Here is a 21,740-nt window from a genome sequence, read left to right as displayed (position 1 = left end):
ACGGCCCCAGTTCTGCCGGCCGTCGGGTCCAAGCCTCTGGTTTTTGTACCGCTGCACCTCCGCCACGGTACGACAGCGACCAGTCGCTCGCTTGCGTGGCAGGAGCAGCCGTCCGCGGGAGCGGCAGCCGGGCATGGAAGCGGAGAACGCGGGCAGGTAAGGCCAGGGCGGAGCGCCGCCCCTCCCCCCGCGCCCCTCGCGGCGGGCGGCCGCGGGCGCGCATGCTCGCTGGGGGTCTTCAGGTGCCGCCGCCGGTACAAAGGCCGGGGCCGCGCGTGCGCAGTGCCTGCCGGCCGGCCGGCCCCTCCGCACCCGGCCCGCCCACGCGGGGCCGCGGCACCTGGGCCCCTCCTCGGCCTTTTCCGGTACCTCGCCGGCTTTCAGATGCATTAGTGAGCGGCCTGCAGTCTCCTGTTGTGCTTCTGGTGGCCGCCCTTGGCTCCGTGATCGTTTCATTTTGTAGTGAGATTTATGGGGCTTCCCACCCCCAAGATTTACCAAAAGCAGCATCCGGGGCCGCACGATAGCCAGCGCTGCCATCCTGGAGCTCTTGAGTTCTGAGACTGAACACCGCTCCCAAAAGTCACCGAAATGTCTTCTAAGGGTCTTGAGGACGAACTTAAGAGTCCATTTTTAATACGTTCCTTTGGAGAGTGTTAGGCGTGTGGGAAAACGTTGCCAAAGCAGAGATTTCGAGATTTGAACGGGCAGAAAACCAAATTAAAAAAAAACAAACCAGATATGGTAAACAACAGGGTCTTTTTATAAAGTGATGCTCCGTATTGGAATAAAATACTGCCAGACCTAGGAAGGCTTATCCTGACTTGCGGTGGCTAATGGGCCCCGAACTTAGGCAAGACCCTCCCTTCTCTGGGCCTGGTCGTGTCTGTAAATGGGGCGTCGCTGGAATGCGGTTCCGACGTGCGGTGGGTCCGTGTTAGCTGGAAAGGGTTAAGCCACCAAAACCGCCTGAGCGTTTAGGAGAGGAGAGAACCTGTAGATAAAGTGGGAACTTTATCCTGACCTTGTGGATCGAATCCTGGAGTGAAGTTACTCCATTTCTTTCGCAGAAGAACTTTACAAAGAAAAGAATTCACCAGACCTTGTGGAAATCGCTCTGACCTTTGCGATCTTACTTCAGATCAGAGTGGGAACTTGGGTAAACCCTACCATCAAATAAATTCCGTGTTCTAAGACCTTGTTTAGTGTCTTATAAAGCAAAGTAACAGGATGGTAGTGTGTTTAGCTCAAAACTGACTTATATTCTGTCTTCACTTAAATCCGTAGAGTCTTAGACCATTTTTTAAATTTTGGCGTGCAAAACTTTAACCTCAGGAAATATGAAGAATTCTGCGTGAATACTGTAAGGAGTTTATCCTTGGGAATTCCGAAATGACAGGCTCCCAGAATCCAAAGAAAGTGGTTCCCTGTTACCCTTACTTTATGCTAATCAAGGAGTGGAATGGGATGCTGGGTAATGATGAGTTTGCTTTTTATTTTGGAGGAGTAATTTCAAAACATTCAGAGAGCCCTGGCCGGGTAATTCATTTAGGTGGAGCATCATCCTGTAAAGTGGAGGGTTGTGGGCTTGATTCCTGGGCAGGGCACATGCCTAGGTTGTGGGTCTCATCGCCCTGGAGCGCTTGCAGGAGGCAATCGGTGGGTTTCTCTCTCACAGGAGAGGGCCTGAATACCGAAAATAAAAACATGGGTCCCTGTTTCTTCCAGAGGTGGAATCTGTCTTCTTAAAGTATGGACTTTGATCCTAAACAAAATGTTTGCTTCTCAGTAGTTATTGAGCACATTTATGAGGAACCAGTGACCACTAGGCTATAGTATAAGTTCAGAAAAAAGCAAGAGCCACCAAGCTAGGTCGTTCCCTTTTAGCTAATGATAACTAGACTAGACAACATCAGGAGGGATGAGAGAAGGTACCTAAAATATTTAATCATCTCCTGTTTTTGTTATTGTTATGGCAAACTTATTACATGCCAGGCACTGTTTTAAGTGTTTTGCACAGGTTTCTTACTTTAATCCTCATAACCAGTAAATTAGGTGCAACTATTCCCATTTTACAGATGTGGAATCTGGGGCACAAAGAGGTTAAGGAACTTGCCTGCAGAGCTAGAAGTGGCAGTGCTGAAATTTGAACCCAGGCAGTGTGGCTTCAAAGCCTGCCTCCCTAACAATTGTGCCATACCACTGTGTGTGTGTGTGTGTGTGTGTGTGTGTGTGTGTGTGTGTGTGTGCGCGCGCGATGAAGATAGACTGATAGCAGTCTAATTAGGTGAAATCAAAGCTGGTTTACTACCGAAAGAGTCAAATGCAGGCTGAAGGGAAGTCTGTACTGATGTGCCATTTCGTTCTACCCCAACTTTGTACTTTTCAGAAGTTGATGAAATTATAAAATGTGTCCCTGACCTAACTCTGGGACCGCTTTGTGGAGTGGATGGGTTGAATCAGAATCCTGATCAATCCCAACCTGCTGGAATGGTGAATCAGCTTTTACAAAAAGAGACACAATGTCTTGCTGAGGTGTGGAAAAATCAATGATACACGTGAGAGATAATAAAAGGGCAGTTTTCATTGATGGTGAACTCAGTATGAATCGGCTGGATACTGTGAGTGCCCTACAGCTAATGTATTGGGTTCTGTACTGTGTCTCCAGAATGAGGAAGTAGATAGCCCAGCTCAGTTTCAGGATGATGAGGCTATATCTGAAGTATTTTTGTTTGTTTGTTTGCTTCTGAGCACCAAAAATGACCAAATAGTGAGGAAATTTGAAGTCATACTATATGAAGAGTAGTTAAATGAACTGGCTTCTTCTGTATCTTTGTGTTTACAGTTTCTAGTGAATGTGCACAGTGAGTACCCAGTAATACATGGTGAATACACACACTTAAGCATTATTGAATGTAGCCTTTAAATGGTTATGATGGAATCATAATACCCAAAGCAATCTATACATTCAGTGCAATCCCTATTAAAATACCAATGGCATATTTCACAGATCTAGAACAGCACTCCATAAATTCATATGGAACCAAAAAAGATACCGAATAACTGCAGCAATCTTGAGAAAGAACAAAGTTAGAGGAATCACAATACCAGATTTCAAGTTATACTACAAAGCCACTGCACTCAAAACAGTCTGGTACTGGCATAAGAACAGGCACAAAGAACAGAACAGATACCCCAGAAAGCAACCAAGCCATTACACTCAATTAATATTTGACAGAGGAGGCAAGGATATACAATGGAGTATAGACAGCCTCTTCAATAAATGGTGCTGGGAAAATTGGACAGGAACATGCAAAAAAAATGAAACTGGATCACCAACTTACACCATACACAAGATTAAGCTCAAAATGGATAAAAAACTTAAATGTAAGTCGTGAAACCATAAAAATCCTAGAAGAAATCATAGGCAGCAAAATCTCAGACATTTCTCATAGCAATATGTAATACATATCCTAGGGCAAAGAAAACTAAGGAGAAAATAAACAAATGGGGCTGCATCAAAATAAAAAGCTTCTGCACAGCAAAAGAAACCATCAGCAAACTGAAAAAAGAGCCCCCCGCATGGGAGAACATATTTGCCAATGATACATCTGATAAGGGGTTAATTTTCAAAATATATAAGGTACTCATACAACTCAACAAAAGGAAGACAAATAGTCCAACTAAAAATGGGCGTACGACCTATATAGATACTTTTCCAAAGGGGACATACAATTGGCCAAGATACATATGAAATGCTCAACATCACTTATCGTCAGAGATGCAAATTAAAACAACACCTGTCAGAATGGCTGTCATCAACAAACAACCAGTGTTGGTGAGGATGTGGAGAAAAGGGAACCCTAGTACACTGCTGGTGAGAATGCAGACTGGAAAAAAGGATGGAGTTTCCTCAAAAAATTAAAAATGGAACTCTCATTTGACCCAGCAATCCCATTTCTAGTAATATATCCTAAGAAACCCAAAATACCAATCAGAATGAATGCATCCCTATGTTCATAGCAGCGCAATTTACAATAGCTAAGATTTGGAAACAGCCCAAGTGCCTATCAGTAGATGAGTGGGTAAAAAAGCTGTGGTACATTTACACAATGTAATACAATGTGAACCAACTCTTACCGTTTTTGACAGGATGAATGAAACTGGAGAGTTTTTATGCTAAGTGAAATAAGCCAGTCAGAGAAAGATAAGTATCACATGATCTCACTCATATGTGGAATCTAATGAACAAAATAAACTGATGAACAAAATAGATCCAGAGACATAGAAGCATGGAACAGACTGACGAATTTCAGAGGGAAACTAGGGGTGGGGGTGGGGCAGGAAGATTAACTGGGGAACTTGTATGCATATTTATATAGCCCATCGACACAGACAGTAGTCTGGTGAAGGCCTGGGAGGGGCTGGTATGGGGTGGAGGGGGTCAATGGAAAAAACAACCCACAAAGTGGACATCTGTAATACTTTCAACAATAAAGATAAATAAATAAACAAAAGTAAATAGTTATGATGGTATTCCATCATAGTTACATAACTAGTCCTTTGTATTTGAGCTTATGGATTATTTAGTGTTGATTGTTACTTTTGTAAGTATTCAGGGTTGTATATGCTTGTTTAAATGAAGATAATAAAACGTTGCCATAGACTGAATATTTGTGTCCTTCCAAAATTCATATGTTGAAACCTAACAATCTTCAATGTGATGGTATTTGTAGGTGGGGTGGCCTTTGGGAGGTGATTAGGTCATGAGTTCAAAGCCCTCCTAAATGGGATTAATGCCCTTATAGTAAAACAGGTCCCAAGCCCTGGCCAGTTTTGTTCAGTGGTTAGAGCATGGGGGTGGTCACAGGTTCGATTCCTGTCCCTGTTCAGGGCACATGGGAGAAGCAACCAGTCGATGTGTCTCTTTCACATCGATGTTTCTTTCTCTTTCTCTCTTTGCCCCCCTCCTCCCTCTTTGCAAAAAATAACCTTGGGTGAGGTTTAAAAAAAAAAAAAAAAGGTCCCGAGAGAGATGTGTCACTCCTTCTGACGTGTGAACCCAGAATCAGGCCCTGGCCAGACACTGAATCTCCTGGTGCCTGGAAAGGGGGTTTTCCAACCTCCAACACTGAGAAATAAATATTTGTTGTTCATTATCCATCCAGTCTGTGGTATTTTGTTGTAGCAGCCCAAATGGACTAAAACAAATGTATTTGGAAAGAGCAACCTAAAACTTTAAAATAGTGGAAAATAATTGCAGATTAAAGAGGTTGAAGTTGTTTCTTTTAGGGCAAACCTTAAAGAGTTAGTTTAACTACAGGAAAATCTGAACTGAACTCCTCAATCAGCTGGGTATATGTGTGTACGTGTACGCATGTGTGTATGTTTTGAGAAAGACTGTCGGAAAATAGACAGTTCATCAGGAAAAACTCAGTTTATCAATTTCAAACAACTGTAAAAATCAGCCCTTTGAGCACTGTTGTTCCAGAGAAAGGGGGTGCACTTGGAGGCCAGGAGAGAGGAAGGGGTTAGCGGCAGGGAAAGGAGACAGGTGGCACCCAGCAGGTGGGGACAGACATAAATGGAAGGGACAAGTGGAGAAGGGGAAGTAAAGTCATTCATACTTATAAGTTTGAGATCAGGGAATTATAGACAATAAAAGCTCTTTGGGGTGTGTCTGCAGTCTGGACAGATTTGGTCCTATTTTCTATGCATTCTCCATGTATGGAGAAGTCACCAAATCTCACCTCATTTTCATGGTGAGGCAACGGAGCTCTCTCGAGGTTGAATGACTTGACTAGCTGCTCTTTTGTGGCTCTTCCCCTCGTACAGAGACAATTACTGTTCATAAATATTGCAGAATTCTGAGTTATGAAGTGGCAGTTACCATATACAAATACAGCAATGTATTTAAGAGGTATTTTAACATTAACGATGAAAGAAATTTATGTTTACAAATTTATTATTACATAAAAGAAAATGAGATTACTCAGAACTCTCTAGTTGCCTAGCATTCAAGTTCATGAAGGTTTTTGTACAGATGTCATGCTTTCTTCTGCCAACTAATAAGAATGTTGTAACCCACCCTGTTTCCTTTTGTTCTGGCTGTAAGTTGATCAGGCTAAATTTAACACTCAAAGATAGTGTTACTTTAGAACTCACACATTCTATTTTCCATAGCTTTATTTTTGTGTCTGTTCTAATTTAATTTACTGTAAAGTGCCAGAGATAGTTTTTAAAAGATTAAGGGACACATCAGTATTCTAGATAAATTTCTAGATTTCTTTCAAAATTGATATATAAAATAAAGCTCCAGGTATTTTTCTTCATTATTTTTTACTTCAATCAGCTGATTTTGAAAATATTAATTTTTCCTTTCATAAGCCCCAGAATTTCTGAAGATCCTTAATGACCCCCTAAGTATGCTAAGGGAGCCATATTTCAGAAATCTATTTTTTAAAGTCTGGAGTCCTTGCCCTGTCCAGTGTGGCTTCATTGCTTGAGCATTGTCCTGTGTATCAAAAGGTTCAATTTCTGGTCAGGCACATGCCTATGTTGTGGGTTTGATTCCTGGTACGGGAGTCAGCTGATCAATGTTTCTCCCTTCCTCTCTCTCTAAAATCAATGAAAACATTTATTTTTAAGTTCAGAGCCCTTTTGTAATGTGAATGGTGTCTCCCCAATTTTTATATGCTTTAAGTTTGGATTTTTCTTTACTTTTAAAAATGTTTATGTATTTACTTGAGGGAGAGAGAGAGACATCAATTTTGCTGTTCCACTTCTTTATACATTCATTGGTTGATTCTTGTATGTGCCCTGACTGGGACTCGAACTTGCAACCTTGGCGTATTGGGCCGACACTCTAACCAACTGAGCTACTCAGCCAGAGCTTAGGTTTGGATTTTTGTGAAGTACTCAACATCTGTTGAATTCTGAGAGTGGTAGCAAGAAACATGGGGGAGGGGGAGGGGGTAGGTTGCCTTCCTGACAATATGACAAAGAGCAGACCTCGTGCATTCTTTGGCCACTCATTTATTGTGACCACATGTCTTTACTTTTCTATATTCGAACCGAAAGCGCTGTTAGCCTCTCGGAAACTGACATTAGCCCCAGCCAAAAGTTACAGTTCGTTTTACTAGAATTTCCAGAGGGCAAACTGCACATGATCTCGCAATGTAACAGCCTTACCCTACTCCCCATCGGAATATTTAAATCATAAACATTGAACAACCAATGTTTTGACAAGTTAAGAAAAGAGCTACAAATAGTATTAAAAGTGTGAAAAGAGAGGACATTTTACTTTGTGCTGTCACACTTCACTTCTCTTCATTTTTACATTTTAATTTCTAGTCCTTGGCTACATGGTTTCCCTATGTGTAGCCTTGGTTTGCAATGCTATTTTGTATTCTTTTCCACTTTAAAACATATCAGAGGTTTTGTGTGCTTTTACAGAATATCAGTACATTTACTTTCTAGGAGCTGCATAGTATTGTCTCATGTTAATGTTTTCTAAATCATTATATCGTATTTATTTTTTTACATAATTTGAGAACAATATATTTAAAGAAATAAAACTCTCAAGGTATAGATTAATATCTGTCTTATTCTTAACCTTTTAATTGATTTTTTAAAATATGTTTTTATTGATTTTTTTTTCTTTTGAGAGAGAAAAACATTGATCAGCTGCCTCCTGCACGCCCCTTACTCTGGATTGATCCTGCAGTCCCTACCATGTGCCCTGACTGGGAATTGAACCTGCATCCTCTTGATGCCTGGGATGATCTCGACCAACTGAGCCACACAGGCCAGGGCACTAATTCCTAACCTTTTAAAATCAACTTACCCTGAAAGACAGCTTGATGTTAAAATGCCTCTCCAGTGGTTTATCCATTGATAACATGGGATTGAACCCCTGTTTTCTTTGCAATTCTAATATTCTAGCCCAGCCACCATGGGTAGGTAGACCTTGTGTCTGTTTCAGCCTTTTATACTTTTTCAGGGGGATGCTTTAGTTTCACTTCTTTTACAACCATTTTACTGAGATATGATTTAGGTACTATGAAGTTGACACGCTTAAAGTGTACTAGTTTGTCTTTTTAATTCCTGCTGTCTGAGCTCTTTGTCTTCTTTCTCCACATGCAAAGAGAAAGAAAACTAATAAGTGGGGTATCTTGCCCCAGAACATAGTAAACAGTACTCATTCACTTTATTTCCTGGTGTTCTTTCTCCTGCATATCCCGTGGCATTATTTGGCATTAGCGTAACTTGGGTTTCATAAATTGTGTCTACTTCCCTAGCTTTGTGCTGATGCAGCAGCTTGAGATAGCGGTTTATGGGCATCAGAAATATTTTGGGGAAATTGTTTTCTGTGAAGGCCTCTGTCCCTGACATTGAACACAATACTTTGAACAAAGCTTAAATCATGTTCAGAAGACAGGTTTAAAGTGGTTTTCTTCTCCATAAATTCATAGACACACTATTCATTTCTAATCCTCATTTAGTGACAGAAAAGCAAAAACCCAGCAACAATTAAAAAACAGATCCAATGAGTAAATAAGTAAACAGGCAAAGAAACCAGGAGAACTTTAGATTGGAAGAGGAGTGGGAATGGGGAGATCCTGGTCAAAGGGCACAAGCTTCCAGGTAGAAGAAGGTAAAGGGGGGATAAATGGAAGGAGACTTGACTTGGGGCGGCAAACACACAACGTTCAGATGTTGTCTTACAGAATTGTACACCTGAAATCTATATAAACTCAATAAATTTAAGAAAACATGAATAAGTTCTGGGGACTGATGTACAGCATTGCCATGTTATTTACTTGAAGCTTGCTGAGAGAATAGATCTTAAATGTTCTCACTACAAAAAAGAAATATGGTGATTATGTGACATGATGGAGGTGTTAGCTAAGGCTGTTCCATGGTGGTCAGCACTGTGCAATGCAGGGTGGGGCAAACGTAGATTTATAGTTGTCCATATATAAAGTGAGACAATAATCTATATCTATCTATACACACACACACACACACACACACACACACACACACACACACATATGGCTAACATGCAAAGTGTTCCCTCAGGAGTTCAACCGGGAGACCAGGAGTTCGATGACATGCGCTGACCACCAGGGGGTGGCATGGAATGAGGAAGGCCCGGTGGCCAGCGGCCCAGGAAGGAAGGCCCCGGCCAGCAGCCAGAAGGCCCCGATCAGCCCTGATCGCCAGCCAGACCTAGGGACCCTACCCGTGGATGAATTTTGTGCACTGGGCCTCTAGTTAATCCTACATAATAAAAGGCTAATATGCAAATAGACCAAACAGCAGAACAACCGGTCACTGTGATGTGCACTGACCACAGGGGGTGCGTGCGGAACATGGCGGGCATTGGCAGCAGACGGCAGAGCACGGAACATAGCAGGCGTTGGCCGCGGTGGGATGGTGCGGTTGATGAACAGGGTTGCCAGACCAAGGCGTGGCACTGGTCGCTGTCATCAGGGCGAGCCTCTGGTGGTTACTGAAAATTTTTTGCTCCTGCACACCGCGGTCCCACCCGCCACTTGCACCCACTACCAGCACCTGGTGCCAGTCCCGATTGCTCTGTGCCGTCAGTGGGTGCGAGCAGTGGCTGCCAGCCCCGATTGCCCCTGAGGGATTCTCCACCTCCCCTTGCTCCTGAGGGGCAATCGGACCAGCATCCGCCACTCGCACCCACTGCTGGTGCTGGCCCCAATTGCTTCGTGCCATCAGCAGGTGCAAGCGGGGCTGGTGCCAGCAGACAGGGACTAGGGGCCACAGCAGGAGAGGCTGGGCAGGGGCGCAGAGGATGGGCCAAGACCCGCCCCTGTGCCCACTGCAGCCTCACAGCCCACAGTTTCTTTCAAGATACACGAATTCGTGCACTGGGCCCCTAGTAAATAATAATACAAGAATGAATTGTGTTTCGTGTACTCACAACAGCAAACCTACTCTTGCCCCACCCTGTATGTAAGTGTATCAAATCAACATGTTGTACATCTTTAACTTACACAATGTTATATCAAAATTGGGGGGAAAGTTAGGCCAGGGGAGGGTTAGATTAGAGGATTCAATACTGATGGTAGTAACACAAATTGTTTTTGTGTGGACTTGTGGGCCTTTTGTGTCTCCCTGCTAGAAATTTCCATGATCTCATTTCAGGGAAAGTGCAGGCTGACTTGACAGACTGGTAAGTTGTATTGAGGACACATCTTGCCATTAAACAGTGTGAGAGTGAATTAGTGTTGGTTCGTAAAGGTTGGGTGAGTGTGTACATATGAGACTAGATCTTCCTCCTCACTTTGCACCTGTTGTCAACTCTAAATAAATACCACATCCTGGTTTCAACATATTTGGGTCCTGAAAAGTTATGTACAGCTGATCCTTTAAACTTACATTTGGGTAATTTTACCCTCTTATCTTAATTTAATTGTTCTTTCAGCTATTCTCTTCAGCAAGCTCAAGCTTTTTACACATTTCCATTTCAACAAATGATGGCCGAGGCTCCTAACATGGAAGCTATGGACACAGCGCAGATGCCAGCGGAAGTTCCAGAGCCAGCTCCTGCTCAGGCACCTGAACAAGGTAGTTGCACCAGGAGAGCATAGAAAAGTAGCTATTGGATTAGCCTGCTTTTTAAGAAAGGGTTTAATGATGAATTTTAGTGTTAAAATTTTTTTAAATTTTTTTTATTGATTTCAGAGAGGAAGGGTGAGGGGGAGAGAGAGAGAGAGAGAGAGAGAGAGAGAGAGAGAGAGAGAGAGAGAGAGAGAGAAACATCAATGATGAGAGAGAATCATTGATCAGCTGCCTCCTGCACCCTCCTTACTGGGGATTGAGCCCACAGCCCAAGAATGTGCCCTGACCGTGAATCAAACCGCGACCTCCTGATTCATTGGTCAATGCTCAACCACTGAGCCATGCCAGCCTGGCTAGTGTTAAAAAATTTAACCCACTTTTTAGGTACTTAGTATCTGCCAGGCACTGTAGGTTTGTGGGGCAGAAGGGGGGGAACATGGATCCTGTCCTGGCTGGTATGGCTTTATTGGTTGGGTGTTGTCCCATGTACCTAAGTGTCTCTGGTTCAGTACCTGGTTGGGGCACATAACTTGGTTGCAGGCTCGATCCCCAGGGAGGGTGTGCGGGAAGCAGCCAGTGGATATTTCTCTTTCTCTCTCTCCCTCTCCCTCTCCCTCTCCCTCTCCCTCTCCCTCTCCCTCTCCCTCTCTCTTTCCTTCTTTCCCTCTCTCTCTCCTTCTCTCCCTCTCTCTCTCCCTTCCTCTCTCTGAAATCATGTTTTTAAAACATATTTTTAAAAAGGGATGTGGATCCTGCTCTAGAATATCTCATAATCTAGTAGGGAAAAATAATAAGTAAATACATGTCATGGCTCAGCACACAGAGCAGTGAAGAGCGGCGTAGGATGCTGTGAGAGCTCATGGCATTGACACCTAACTCAGACTGAGGCTCAGAGGCAGCTTCCCAGAGCTCAGAAACTCCAGGGGAAGGAGACGTTATCCCCAGGAAGAAAGGGCTGGGGAAGTTCCAGGTAGGGGGGAAGCATGCACAAAGCACAGACCAGTGAAGCACAACAGTTAAAAAACAGTGATTCTGACATTGGAGTCTGGGGTATAGCAAAGAAATGGTGAGAGACGAGGCTGGAAAGGGGGTGTTGAGGCTTGTTTAGCCTAAAAGATGTATATCCTGTTCTGAAGGCAATAGGGAGCTGTTGAGAGAATGTAGGCAGGTAGGGGCGTAGTCTAGTGGCATTTGAAAATATCAGCCTCAGGTATTACAGAGGATAGAATGGGTGGTAGAGAACAAGCAGAACTTGGAGGCGAGGAGTGGATTAGAGATCCTCTGAGTAATCTGGGGACAAAATGAGGAGGATGTAAAAGGGTGGAGAAGGACAGAATTAGGAACTCCTCCAGAGGTAGAATTACTGGCCATGGTAGATGGATTTCATGGGGAGACAAGGAGGAAAAGGAATCTGGAAATAATTCCTAGACAGTTGGATGAAGGAGGTACCATTCACCAAGCTAGAGAATTAGAAGAAAGGAGAACAGATTTGGGGGTGGGGAGATGGAGAGCTCCTCTCCAGCTACTCTCTCCAGGGTAGCTGTATTGCATGAGAAATGTGCTCCAAGTTCCAGGTTATGATCCCAGGAACATGCCTCCCTTCACTGCGTTGGGGATACCCCTGCCCTTGACCGCTGTTTTTCTGGGCAGGCAGCACTGGGGCTTCCCCAGCTACAAGCCAGTGGAGGTGGATCTCTTGGCATAGGAGTGGCCAAAGCAGTGTGAGATAGAAAAAAGGAAGGACGGGAGGCTAGGGTGGAGAAATGCCCAATAGTAGTAGAATGGGGGAGGAGCCTGAGAAGTTATAAGAGATGTTAAAGAACTAAGGTTAGAAAACCAAGGCTTCCTGTCGGATATTTTAGGACAGTGGTTTGTGACCAGAGATGATTTTGCCCTCTAGGGACGTTTGGTATTGTCTGGAGACACCTTTGATTGTCATGACTGGCTGGATGCTACTGGCATCTAGTGGGCAGAAGCCAAGGCTGTTATTAAATATAGAATGTTGCCAGCCCATGTGACTCAGAGGTTGAACAATGACCCATGAACCAGGAGGTCACGGTTCGATTCCTGGTCAGGGCACATGCCTGGGTTGCAGTCTTGATCCCCAGTGGGGAGTGTGTAGAAGGCAGTCAGTCAATGATTCTCATCATTGATGTTTCTGTCTCTCTCTCCCTCTCCCTTCCTCTCTGAAATCAATAAAAAATATATATTTTTTTAAAATATATAGAATGTTAAACATTTTATAATATACAGAACAGTCTCCCACAACCAAAAATCATTCAATGTAAGATGTCAGTAGTGCCAAGACTGAGAAGCTCTGCGTTAGGTCCTGAGATCAGATTCCTACTGCCAGCCTGAGGTTTCCTCTTCAGCACCTCTGAGTTCAGACACTCAGAATCTCCAAAACAAGCCCACAGGCCTTGCTTTTGAGGCTGTCTACTGCTGGAATTATGGGGAAATTGAGTTAAACTGTTTCCCTTCCTCCCTGTTTCGCTGTCTACTTTTTCTGTCATTTGTTAACTTAGCTATTCATGTATTTACATGTAGAATTCCTATAAAATAGAACATAGATGCTTTGTATCCCAGGGGAGGCCAAGATGCTAGGTAAGATTGTGTAGAAAATCAATCGATGATTCTGATGGAGGTCTCATCCCAACAACAGCCAGCAGAGGAGGGAGGGTCGTGGATGGGGCCACATGAACCCAGTTGGAGGGTGAAGCAAGGGGAAGACATTGTAGAGGAAACTGGCACTGGGAGATTGAGGAGAAAGGTGAAAAGGATGTGGATAAGGTGGCTTTTCTGGGAAAACTGCCTGGGCTTTGCAGTTGCAGTTTTCTGCATCACATCCTGGAAATCATTGTGTTTCAGAGGCTCCCAAAGGAAGGAAAAGAAAACCCAGAACAAGACAACCAAAAAAACCAGCGGAACCCAAGAAAACTGCCAAGGCCAAGAAAGCCGCCGAGGCCAAGAAAGCCGCCGAGGCCAAGAAACCTGCTGAGGCCAAGAAGTCTGCCAAGTCTGCAAAATCAAAAGAAAAGCAAGAAAAAATTACAGACACGTTTAAAGTGAAGAGAAAAGTTGACCGTTTTAATGGTGTTTCAGAAGCTGAACTTTTGACCAAGACGCTCCCGGACATTTTGACCTTCAATCTGGACATTGTGATTGTAAGGATTTCTGTCCTCATTTGGTTTTATAAATAGCACTAGAGGCTCAGCGCGCGAAATTGCACAAGACTCAGACCTGCTGTGCTGCGGGACCCATCAGTGCACCTCCTGGTGACCCGTCGTTTGGTCGTTACAGCGTTACGGTCACTGGCCTTTTATAATATAGAAGATTGGTGGATTAACTTAACCTTTATCCTTGCAAATAATTTTGCCGAAAAGAACCGTTTCCGAGAATCCTTTTGGTAGTACGTGATGTCACCTTCATGAGGTCCTATTACTGGGGAGTGTTTGAGAGGGTGGGCTCCAGAGTAGAGTTGTCCAGTGTCCAGTCCTGCCACATGGGTATGACTCTAGGCAAGCCTTAACTTTCCTGAATCCCAGTTTTCTCCTTGGTGAAACGGGTGATAATAGTGCCTCTCTCATAGGGTTTCAATTAAATTAAATAGTCCATGTAACTCAGACTGCATGACATCTGTGAGTTCCCCACGAATGGTAACACTGATTTTGAACTTTGATTTTTGTCTGTAACTGTAAGAAACAGCATGCAGACAGCTGTGCAGATGTTGTGAAGTCAGCTGCTTGCTGGAAGCTGAGAAGGAGACTTGTGGCTAAACCTGGGCTCAGACTCACCGATGGCTCCAGAGCAGGGGTCTTCAAACTACGGCCCGCGGGCCACATGCAAATACAAATATTGTATTTGTTCCTGTTTTGTTTTTTTACTTCAAAATAAGATATGTGCAGTGTGCATAGGAATTTGTTCATAGTTGTTTTTTTTTAAACTATAGTCCGGCCTTCCAACGGTCTGAGGGACAGTGAACTGGCCTCCTGTTTAAAAAGTTTGAGGACCCCTGCTCCAGAGCCTCTTTCTTTCCAGCCCAGTGGGTGGGGGTGGGGGTGGGGCCTGGGGATATGAGGGAATCAAACTGGTTTTTAAAAACAACAGCATAACTTTTAATATAAAGGAAATTTTTTTTCCTCAGACTGGAGTACTTTATTCAGATCAAGAGGAGGTAATTGATAAATGATACTGTGTATGATGTCAGATTACACTTTTAATAAATTCAATTTTGTCTACCACTCTGTCGCCCTTACACCCTACTAAAATGTATGAACATTTTTTTAGATTGGTATAAACCCGGGACTGATGGCTGCTTACAAAGGGCATCATTACCCTGGACCTGGAAACCATTTTTGTAAGTGGTTGCTTTTTTTTAATTATTATTACTGTTATTTTAAACTCGATACCTGTGTTAATAGTTTGCGTTGTTGTTTTTTTAAACCAAATTGTGTTTTTAATAAGAGAGATTGTATATATGTATCAATATACATCCATGATTTCTATGTGTGTATACACAAAGAAGGTTTGGAATGACATGTCACTTGGTTTCCAAGAGTAGAGGGGCATGAGAAGGAGTACTTCCTCCTTTGTTTGGATTGTTTCAAGTGAGTGTTACTACTTTTTTAAAGGATTTTTTTAGTTGTCACCTATTGATATAGCAGCCATAGTGCATCGCTGAGCCAGTGCAGACAGAACACTGACTCTTGCAGATTTCTGCTGATCGCCATCACATTTCTAGGAGAGATGAAATGCTTGCTCATTGGCAGTCAAGTTGAGAAGTGCTGTGATTGGAGACATTCTGTACAGAAACTCCATATCTAGCAGAAAATAGTATTAAAGACCTTCATACTTGTCGAGTGAGCTTTAAAACCATGTATAACTATTGAATTGTCCTGTATACCAGTCGTCTTGTCAGCATGCCTAATGGAACAAGGCATGCTGTAGGCCCGCGGGAACTAGAAGCTAGTGGGTGATCTAAGAGTAACAAAAAATATTTAGGACAGCCCTGACCGGTGTGGCTCAGTGGATAGAGCATCAGCCTGCGGACTGAAGGGTCCCAGGTTCGATTCCAGTCAAGGGCATGTACCTTGGTTGCGGGCACATCCCCAGTAGGGGGCGTGCAGAAGGCAACTGATCGATGTTTCTCATCGATGTTTCTAATTCTCCCTCCCCTCTCCATAAAAAATAATAATAATAATGATTAAAAATTAAAAAAAATATTTAGGGCAAATGATAGTAATGTGTTTTTGGAATGAATAGCATATTGTCTCCATTATTTAAAAAGTTTTTTTTCTGCTAAAAATGTCCAGAACAACATAGAAAGAAGGAGAAGAAAGTGGAATAAGTGGATATAGCCTTGTGTCTTTCTGGTCTTTAAAAAAATTAAAAATAAAAAAAATAAAAAGTTTTTTCCTAGGGAATTTTGAACTTTTCATTTTCTCCACTGTCAAGCCCATCAGTGTATGTTTACCTGTTTTTTTGTTTTGTTTTGTTTTGTTTTTTAAATATATTTTATTGATTTTTTTACAGAGAGGAAGGGAGAGAGACAGAGCCAGAAACATCGATGAGAGAGAAACACCAATCAGCTGCCTCCTGCACATCTCCTACTGGGAATGTGCCCGCAACCCAGGTACATGCCCTTGACCGGAGTCAAGCCTGGGACCCTTCAGTCCACAGGCCGACGCTCTATCCACTGAGCCAAACCGGTTTCAGCTGTTTACCTGTTTGAGGTATTCCCGGGCAGGTGGTGGTATCACCAATGATTAGAAAGGAGAGCTGTTTCAGAGTTTCCTATACTGACTAGATGTATATTCTTTTTTTTTTTTTTAAGGAAATCTATTTATTTATTTATTTATTTATTTATTAAATATATTTTATTGATTTTTTACAGAGACGAAGGGAGAGAGAGATAGAGAGTTAGAAACATCGATGAGAGAGAAACATCGATCAGCTGCCTCCTGCACGCCCCCTACTGGGGATGTGCCCACAACCCAGGCACATGCCCTTGACCGGAATCGAACCTGGGACCTTTCAGTCCGCAGGCCGACGCTCTATCCACTGAGCCAAACCGGTTCCGGCTAGATGTATATTCTTGACAGGCCTTTATCTTAACTCCCCTATGAAAAGGGAATGATAATAGTAATATCTCATAAGTATGATGATTAAATAAGATAATACAGGCAAAGGGCTTAGCATGGTACCTAGCACACAGTAATACTTGATATGGTTTTTGATCTATGTTATAATATTATAAATTTTTTTAAATTTCAAGAATAGGATATAAACCAATGGACAGATCTCAGAGGGGAGGAAGGTGGAAGGGGACTGGAAGGGATTAATCAAAGAATATATATGTATATATGCATAGCCCATGGAGACAAACAGTAATGCGGTAACGGCCTGGGGTGGGGTGGGGACTGGGTAGAGAGAGGCAAATGGGGGACATCTATAATACTATCAACTATAAAAATATAAAAGAGCATGCCCTAACCGGTTTGGCTCAGTGGATAGAGCATCAGCCTGCGGACTAAAGAGTCCCAGGTTTGATTCCAGTCAAGGGCATGTACCTTGGTTGCAGGCACATCCCCAGTAGGAGGTGTGCAGGAGGCACCTGATCAATGTTTCTCTCTCATCGATGTTTCTAACTCTCTATCCCTTTCTCTTCCTCTCTGTAAAAAATCAATAAAATATATTTTTTAAAATAAAGCAGAACAATTTTTAAAAAATAGACTACTACATCAACCCATAGGGCAGAAACCTTTGACCTTCTATGGGAATAAATAAACTCTCTTTCTCACAGGGAAGTGTCTATTTATGTCTGGACTGAGTGAGGTCCAACTGAACCATATGGATGATCACACTTTACCAGGAAAATATGGTATTGGATTTACCAATATGGTGGAAAGGACAACACCAGGCAGCAAGGACCTCTCCAGGTAATTACATAACATTTATTTTTATAGGCTGAACCTTGGCCGTGCTGGTGCCTCATACACTCTAGGAATACCATATGTGTCTAGTTCAAGCTGAACTTGACAAACAGTATGTGACTTGATCTTTCTTGGAAAGCTATCTGAATTTAGTATATTATAAATATTGCCATACTTATATTATGACTTTTTAATTTAATTTTAGTAAAGAATTTCGTGAAGGAGGACGTATTCTAGTGCAGAAATTACAGAAATATCAGCCACGAATAGCAGTGTTTAATGGAAAATGTAAGGCTTGCTTTTAAATTTTATCTTTTTTCTTTGCTAACATTATGGACAATGTAAATATGTTTGCATTTCATTTTAGGTATTTATGAAATTTTTAGTAAAGAAGTTTTTGGAGTAAAGGTTAAGAACTTAGAATTTGGACTTCAACCCCACAAGATCCCAGACACAGAAACTGTAAGTCCTTAAAATTATATTTGCAGATCAGCTCAATGTGGATTTTTTTTTCTAGCCAGTTGACCTTTTTTATTTGTCCTACCCATTGTAATTTATGCTATGAAAAGAAAAACTCAACCACTTATGTTAATTTTGCATAAACTGCTAAAATAATAAGTATCAAGTCATGAACCCAAAGAAAGACACATTTTCTATCTCCATAGCAGTGGATTGAACAGATTTCTATAACTGTCCAATTTTATGATTCTAGCTCTGCTACGTGATGCCATCATCCAGTGCAAGATGTGCTCAGTTTCCCCGAGCCCAGGACAAAGTTCATTACTACATTAAGTTGAAAGACTTAAGAGATCAATTGAAAGGCATTGAACGAAACACAGACGTTCAGGAAGTTCAGTATACATTTGACCTGCAGCTTGCCCAAGGTGTGTCCCCGTTATTGCTCCTTGTTTTCATTTCATGTCTGTATACACTCCAGAAAGCGTGTTGTGGATTTAAAAGGAGGAGGAGAGAAAGCAGTTATATTTGCAGCCAGAGTGCTCTGATAATGGCTGTTAGTCACTGTTAGAATCTCCTTTTACTAAGGTCTTCCTGGTGCTCTTACAGATGTTGAGGATATAAGAAACATTGTAAAAAAAACAAAAACCAAAAAAACATTGTAACCCACCCAAAATTAAATCTTATAGGCTGTAAGAGTTCTTATGAGTTAATATAGTATATGTTACGAAGAGTGCAAAAGGTCATACATAGCAAAAGATGTATCTCAGTGTACATAAATATTTAAGAAAAAGATTTCTTCCTCATGATATCTGAATAAAGCTCTCTCTTAAACTTGTTATACAAAATTAGCTTTAAATTTCTTTCACCCTCCCCACAGAGGATGCAAAGAAGATGGCTGTTAAGGAAGAAAAATATGATCCGGGTTATGAAGCAGCGTATGGCGGTGCTTATGGTGCAAATCCATGCAATGGTGAACCTTGCAGCTTCTCTTCAAATGGGCTAAGTATGTCCCCTCCCTATGTTTGTTCTCTCAAAGACTTGCTTTTGTCAGGATTGAGGGGTAGGGGAAATTCTTTTAAAAGGAGTAAATTATTGAAGAATGGGAATTATTATATAAAAATCTGGTTAGTGATTCGTAGAGAAAATGTGATGGTTATTTATATGTGTACACAAACTTACAGCCCCTTTATTTTTAAGTCACTAACTACAGTAAGTCCTTAGTTGCATTTTCCTCCTTGGATAACAAATGAGGACTTATTAGTCCGGTATCTGAAAATAGAACAGAAATATACTGTATTCAAGAAGCTTCTTGCCCTGGCTGGTTTGGCTCAGTGGATAGAATGTCGGCCTGTGGACTGAAGGGTCCCGGGTTCCATTCCAGTCAAGGGCACATGCCTGGGTTGTGGGCTCAGTCCCCAGTAGAGGGCATGCAGGAGGCAGCCAATCAATGATTCTCATCATTGATGTTTCTATCTATCCCTCTCCCTTCCTCTCTGAAATCAATTATATATATTTAAAAAGAAGAAGAAGCGTACTTAACTATTTTAATAACAGTTGTCATTCACTGGACAGTTAAAATCCCCTAATATGATCATTTAAAGCAGCAGTTCTCAACCTGTGGGTCGAATGACCCCTTTCACAGGGGTCGCCTAAGACCACTGGAAAACACATATATAATTACATATTGTTTTTGTGATTAATCACTATGCTTTAATTATGTTCAATTTGTAACAATGAAATTGGGGGTCACAACATGAGGAACTGTATTAAAGGGTCGCGGCATTAGGAAGGTTGAGAACCACTGATTTAAAGCTTTTAAATGTAAGAAACTAACACTCTCCCTCTCTCCTTCCTCCCCGCCAGCAGCTGACTGTGGAGAATCGACTTTCAGTGATGTTCCCAACGGGCAGTGGATGAGCCAATCGTTTACGGACCAGATTCCTTCCTTCAACAATCATTGTGGGATGCAAGAACAGGAGGAAGGAAACCTTGCTTAGGCACGGTGCTTCTCAGCCCTGCTCCAATGCTGCAGTTTTATTGCAGTTGTCAGGAAGTGGCCCTCAGTTTGCTAACTGAAGTATTTTATTAGTGTTTTCCTCTGGTGATGTATCCATAGTACAGTTGTGTGGTAGCATCAACTGTATGAACCTAGGTAGTTTGGAAGGAACATTTAGGATTTTTTTGTATATGAGTTTTTGTATTTGAATGAATCATCATTCCAGCATTTTATAAAGGCTTTTTCATTTAGGAAGAAAGTGATTTTTTGGGGGGGAGTCACTTTTAAACTGTAATTTAAGAAATGCAACAGTCTGAATATTTATATTTGATTATTCACTGTGCATAAACCTAGAAACACCATTACCCCTCTTATGCCTAAGAAGGGCATGCTGTTAATAAGAGTTGCCACTGGTAAAGAGGCAGATGTGTGGATTTTCATGTGCAGTTAAGCCTCTGGAGTCACGTTCACACTCAGACCTCTTTACCAGTGGTGATCGTTTGTGAGAGTTGCTTTCTAGTACCAACGTAGAGTGTGGCCTTGCAGCAGCAAGACCAACCTGGCCTTACGTGACAGGGCATTCAACCCTGGCTTTGGCCTCCTCACCCTGTGTGTTAGTTCTCTAATAGGCAGAACCAATTCTGCTGGGATGGTGGGCTCCAGGGAATGCAGTAGACCTTTTAAATGTTGTTACTTCGTCTGTGTTTTACTTGAGAGACATACACTCGATAGGGAAGGAACTGAATTTCTCTTTCAGTACCTATCACCGTTTGAATTTTATCTTCCTCGGCTTTAGGGGTATAACATGCCAAGTGATGAGAAATGAATTTTCAGGCTGAGCGGCAAGATGCCGGAGGTGTTCGATAATCTTTTTTAAACTGGTGCTTTATGTACATGAGATGTGCTACTATAATTAAGACAGAAATGTTCTTGCTAGTTAAATCTCATAAGCCAGTAATTTACAAACTTCTGTCTCTGCATCATTGTTCTTTGTTACTGTGGACTACGTTAACCTTATGCAAGGTTAGTTTTTAAGTAATGTACCTTTGTGATTTTTAATGCATTTTCCAGGGTGCTACAGATAGTCCAGACTTCTACACCTGGCAGATATAAACCTGGGTGTTGGGAAATGCTATTTGCATCTCCCCTTGATCACATATACCCACAGAGCATGCTTTTCAATATGGAAATATTTATCAAAAGGTGTTTTTCTAAAAGGTTATATGCCCTGTTCTTTTTTTTATAATAAGAGAAACAAATCCTTGTTGTGAATCTTAACATGCTGTTTAGCTGCTGGCTGTGATGAATTTTATTTTTCCTTTAGTCTGGATCAAGCTGTGTAGGAGTCATTCATGTTATTTAAATCATGTACTGTACTGCTGTTTACATGGATGTTTTGTGCGGGTGCTTTGAAGCGCCTTGCATCAGGGACTAGGAACAACTGAATTATTTTTTCATGGGACTGTGTAAAGCATGTAACTAGGTATTGCTTTGGTATATAATGATTTGTAGCCTTACAATGGATTTTTTTTATTTAAGTGGAGAAAATACCCTTTAAATTATGGACACTTACTAGAGAATGGGTTTAAGGACTTTCCAAACGTACAACAATGGTGTGTTTCATTAAAGGACAGGTAGTAAATGTTGATATATTCCATACATGACAGTATGAGACTTTTTCATTAAAAAATATTGAAAAAGTTTTTAAATTCATTTGAAAGTCTGATGCTTTTTACAATAAAAAATATAAGAATGAT

The 21,740-nt window shown here is 41.9% G+C and overlaps 1 protein-coding gene and 2 long non-coding RNA genes across 4 annotated transcripts; 2 read left to right on the top strand and 1 right to left on the bottom strand.

Annotated features, from left to right (window-relative positions):
• Positions 1-20: 20 nt before the first annotated feature.
• On the top strand, positions 21-21,739 carry TDG (thymine DNA glycosylase). Of its 2 annotated transcripts, none has more exons than XM_059681815.1 (10): positions 21-156; positions 10,460-10,602; positions 13,465-13,760; positions 14,884-14,953; positions 17,399-17,534; positions 17,734-17,816; positions 17,896-17,990; positions 18,241-18,412; positions 18,865-18,990; positions 19,854-21,739. In XM_059681815.1, exons 1-10 carry the CDS (start codon positions 134-136, stop codon positions 19,982-19,984), a joined length of 1,275 nt encoding a protein of 424 aa, XP_059537798.1. In that variant the 5' UTR covers positions 21-133; the 3' UTR covers positions 19,985-21,739. The 2 variants fall into 2 exon arrangements, with proteins under 2 accessions (XP_059537798.1, XP_059537797.1); XM_059681814.1 differs by having other exon boundaries at positions 19,851-21,739.
• Positions 313-3,327, top strand: LOC132227100 (uncharacterized). The gene is made up of 2 exons (XR_009451129.1): positions 313-2,234; positions 2,279-3,327. It is a non-coding gene; the product is annotated as an uncharacterized LOC132227100 (long non-coding RNA).
• LOC132227101 (uncharacterized) lies at positions 15,964-16,780 on the bottom strand. The gene is made up of 3 exons (XR_009451130.1): positions 16,668-16,780; positions 16,320-16,389; positions 15,964-16,069 (listed from the first exon to the last, which is right to left on the bottom strand). It is a non-coding gene; the product is annotated as an uncharacterized LOC132227101 (long non-coding RNA).
• Position 21,740: the final 1 nt, after the last annotated feature.

This window comes from Myotis daubentonii, chromosome 2 (genome assembly GCF_963259705.1).
Source record: "Myotis daubentonii chromosome 2, mMyoDau2.1, whole genome shotgun sequence".
In the NCBI taxonomy this organism is placed as follows: domain Eukaryota; kingdom Metazoa; phylum Chordata; class Mammalia; order Chiroptera; family Vespertilionidae; genus Myotis; species Myotis daubentonii.
This window is presented reverse-complemented; position numbering and strand designations above follow the sequence as displayed.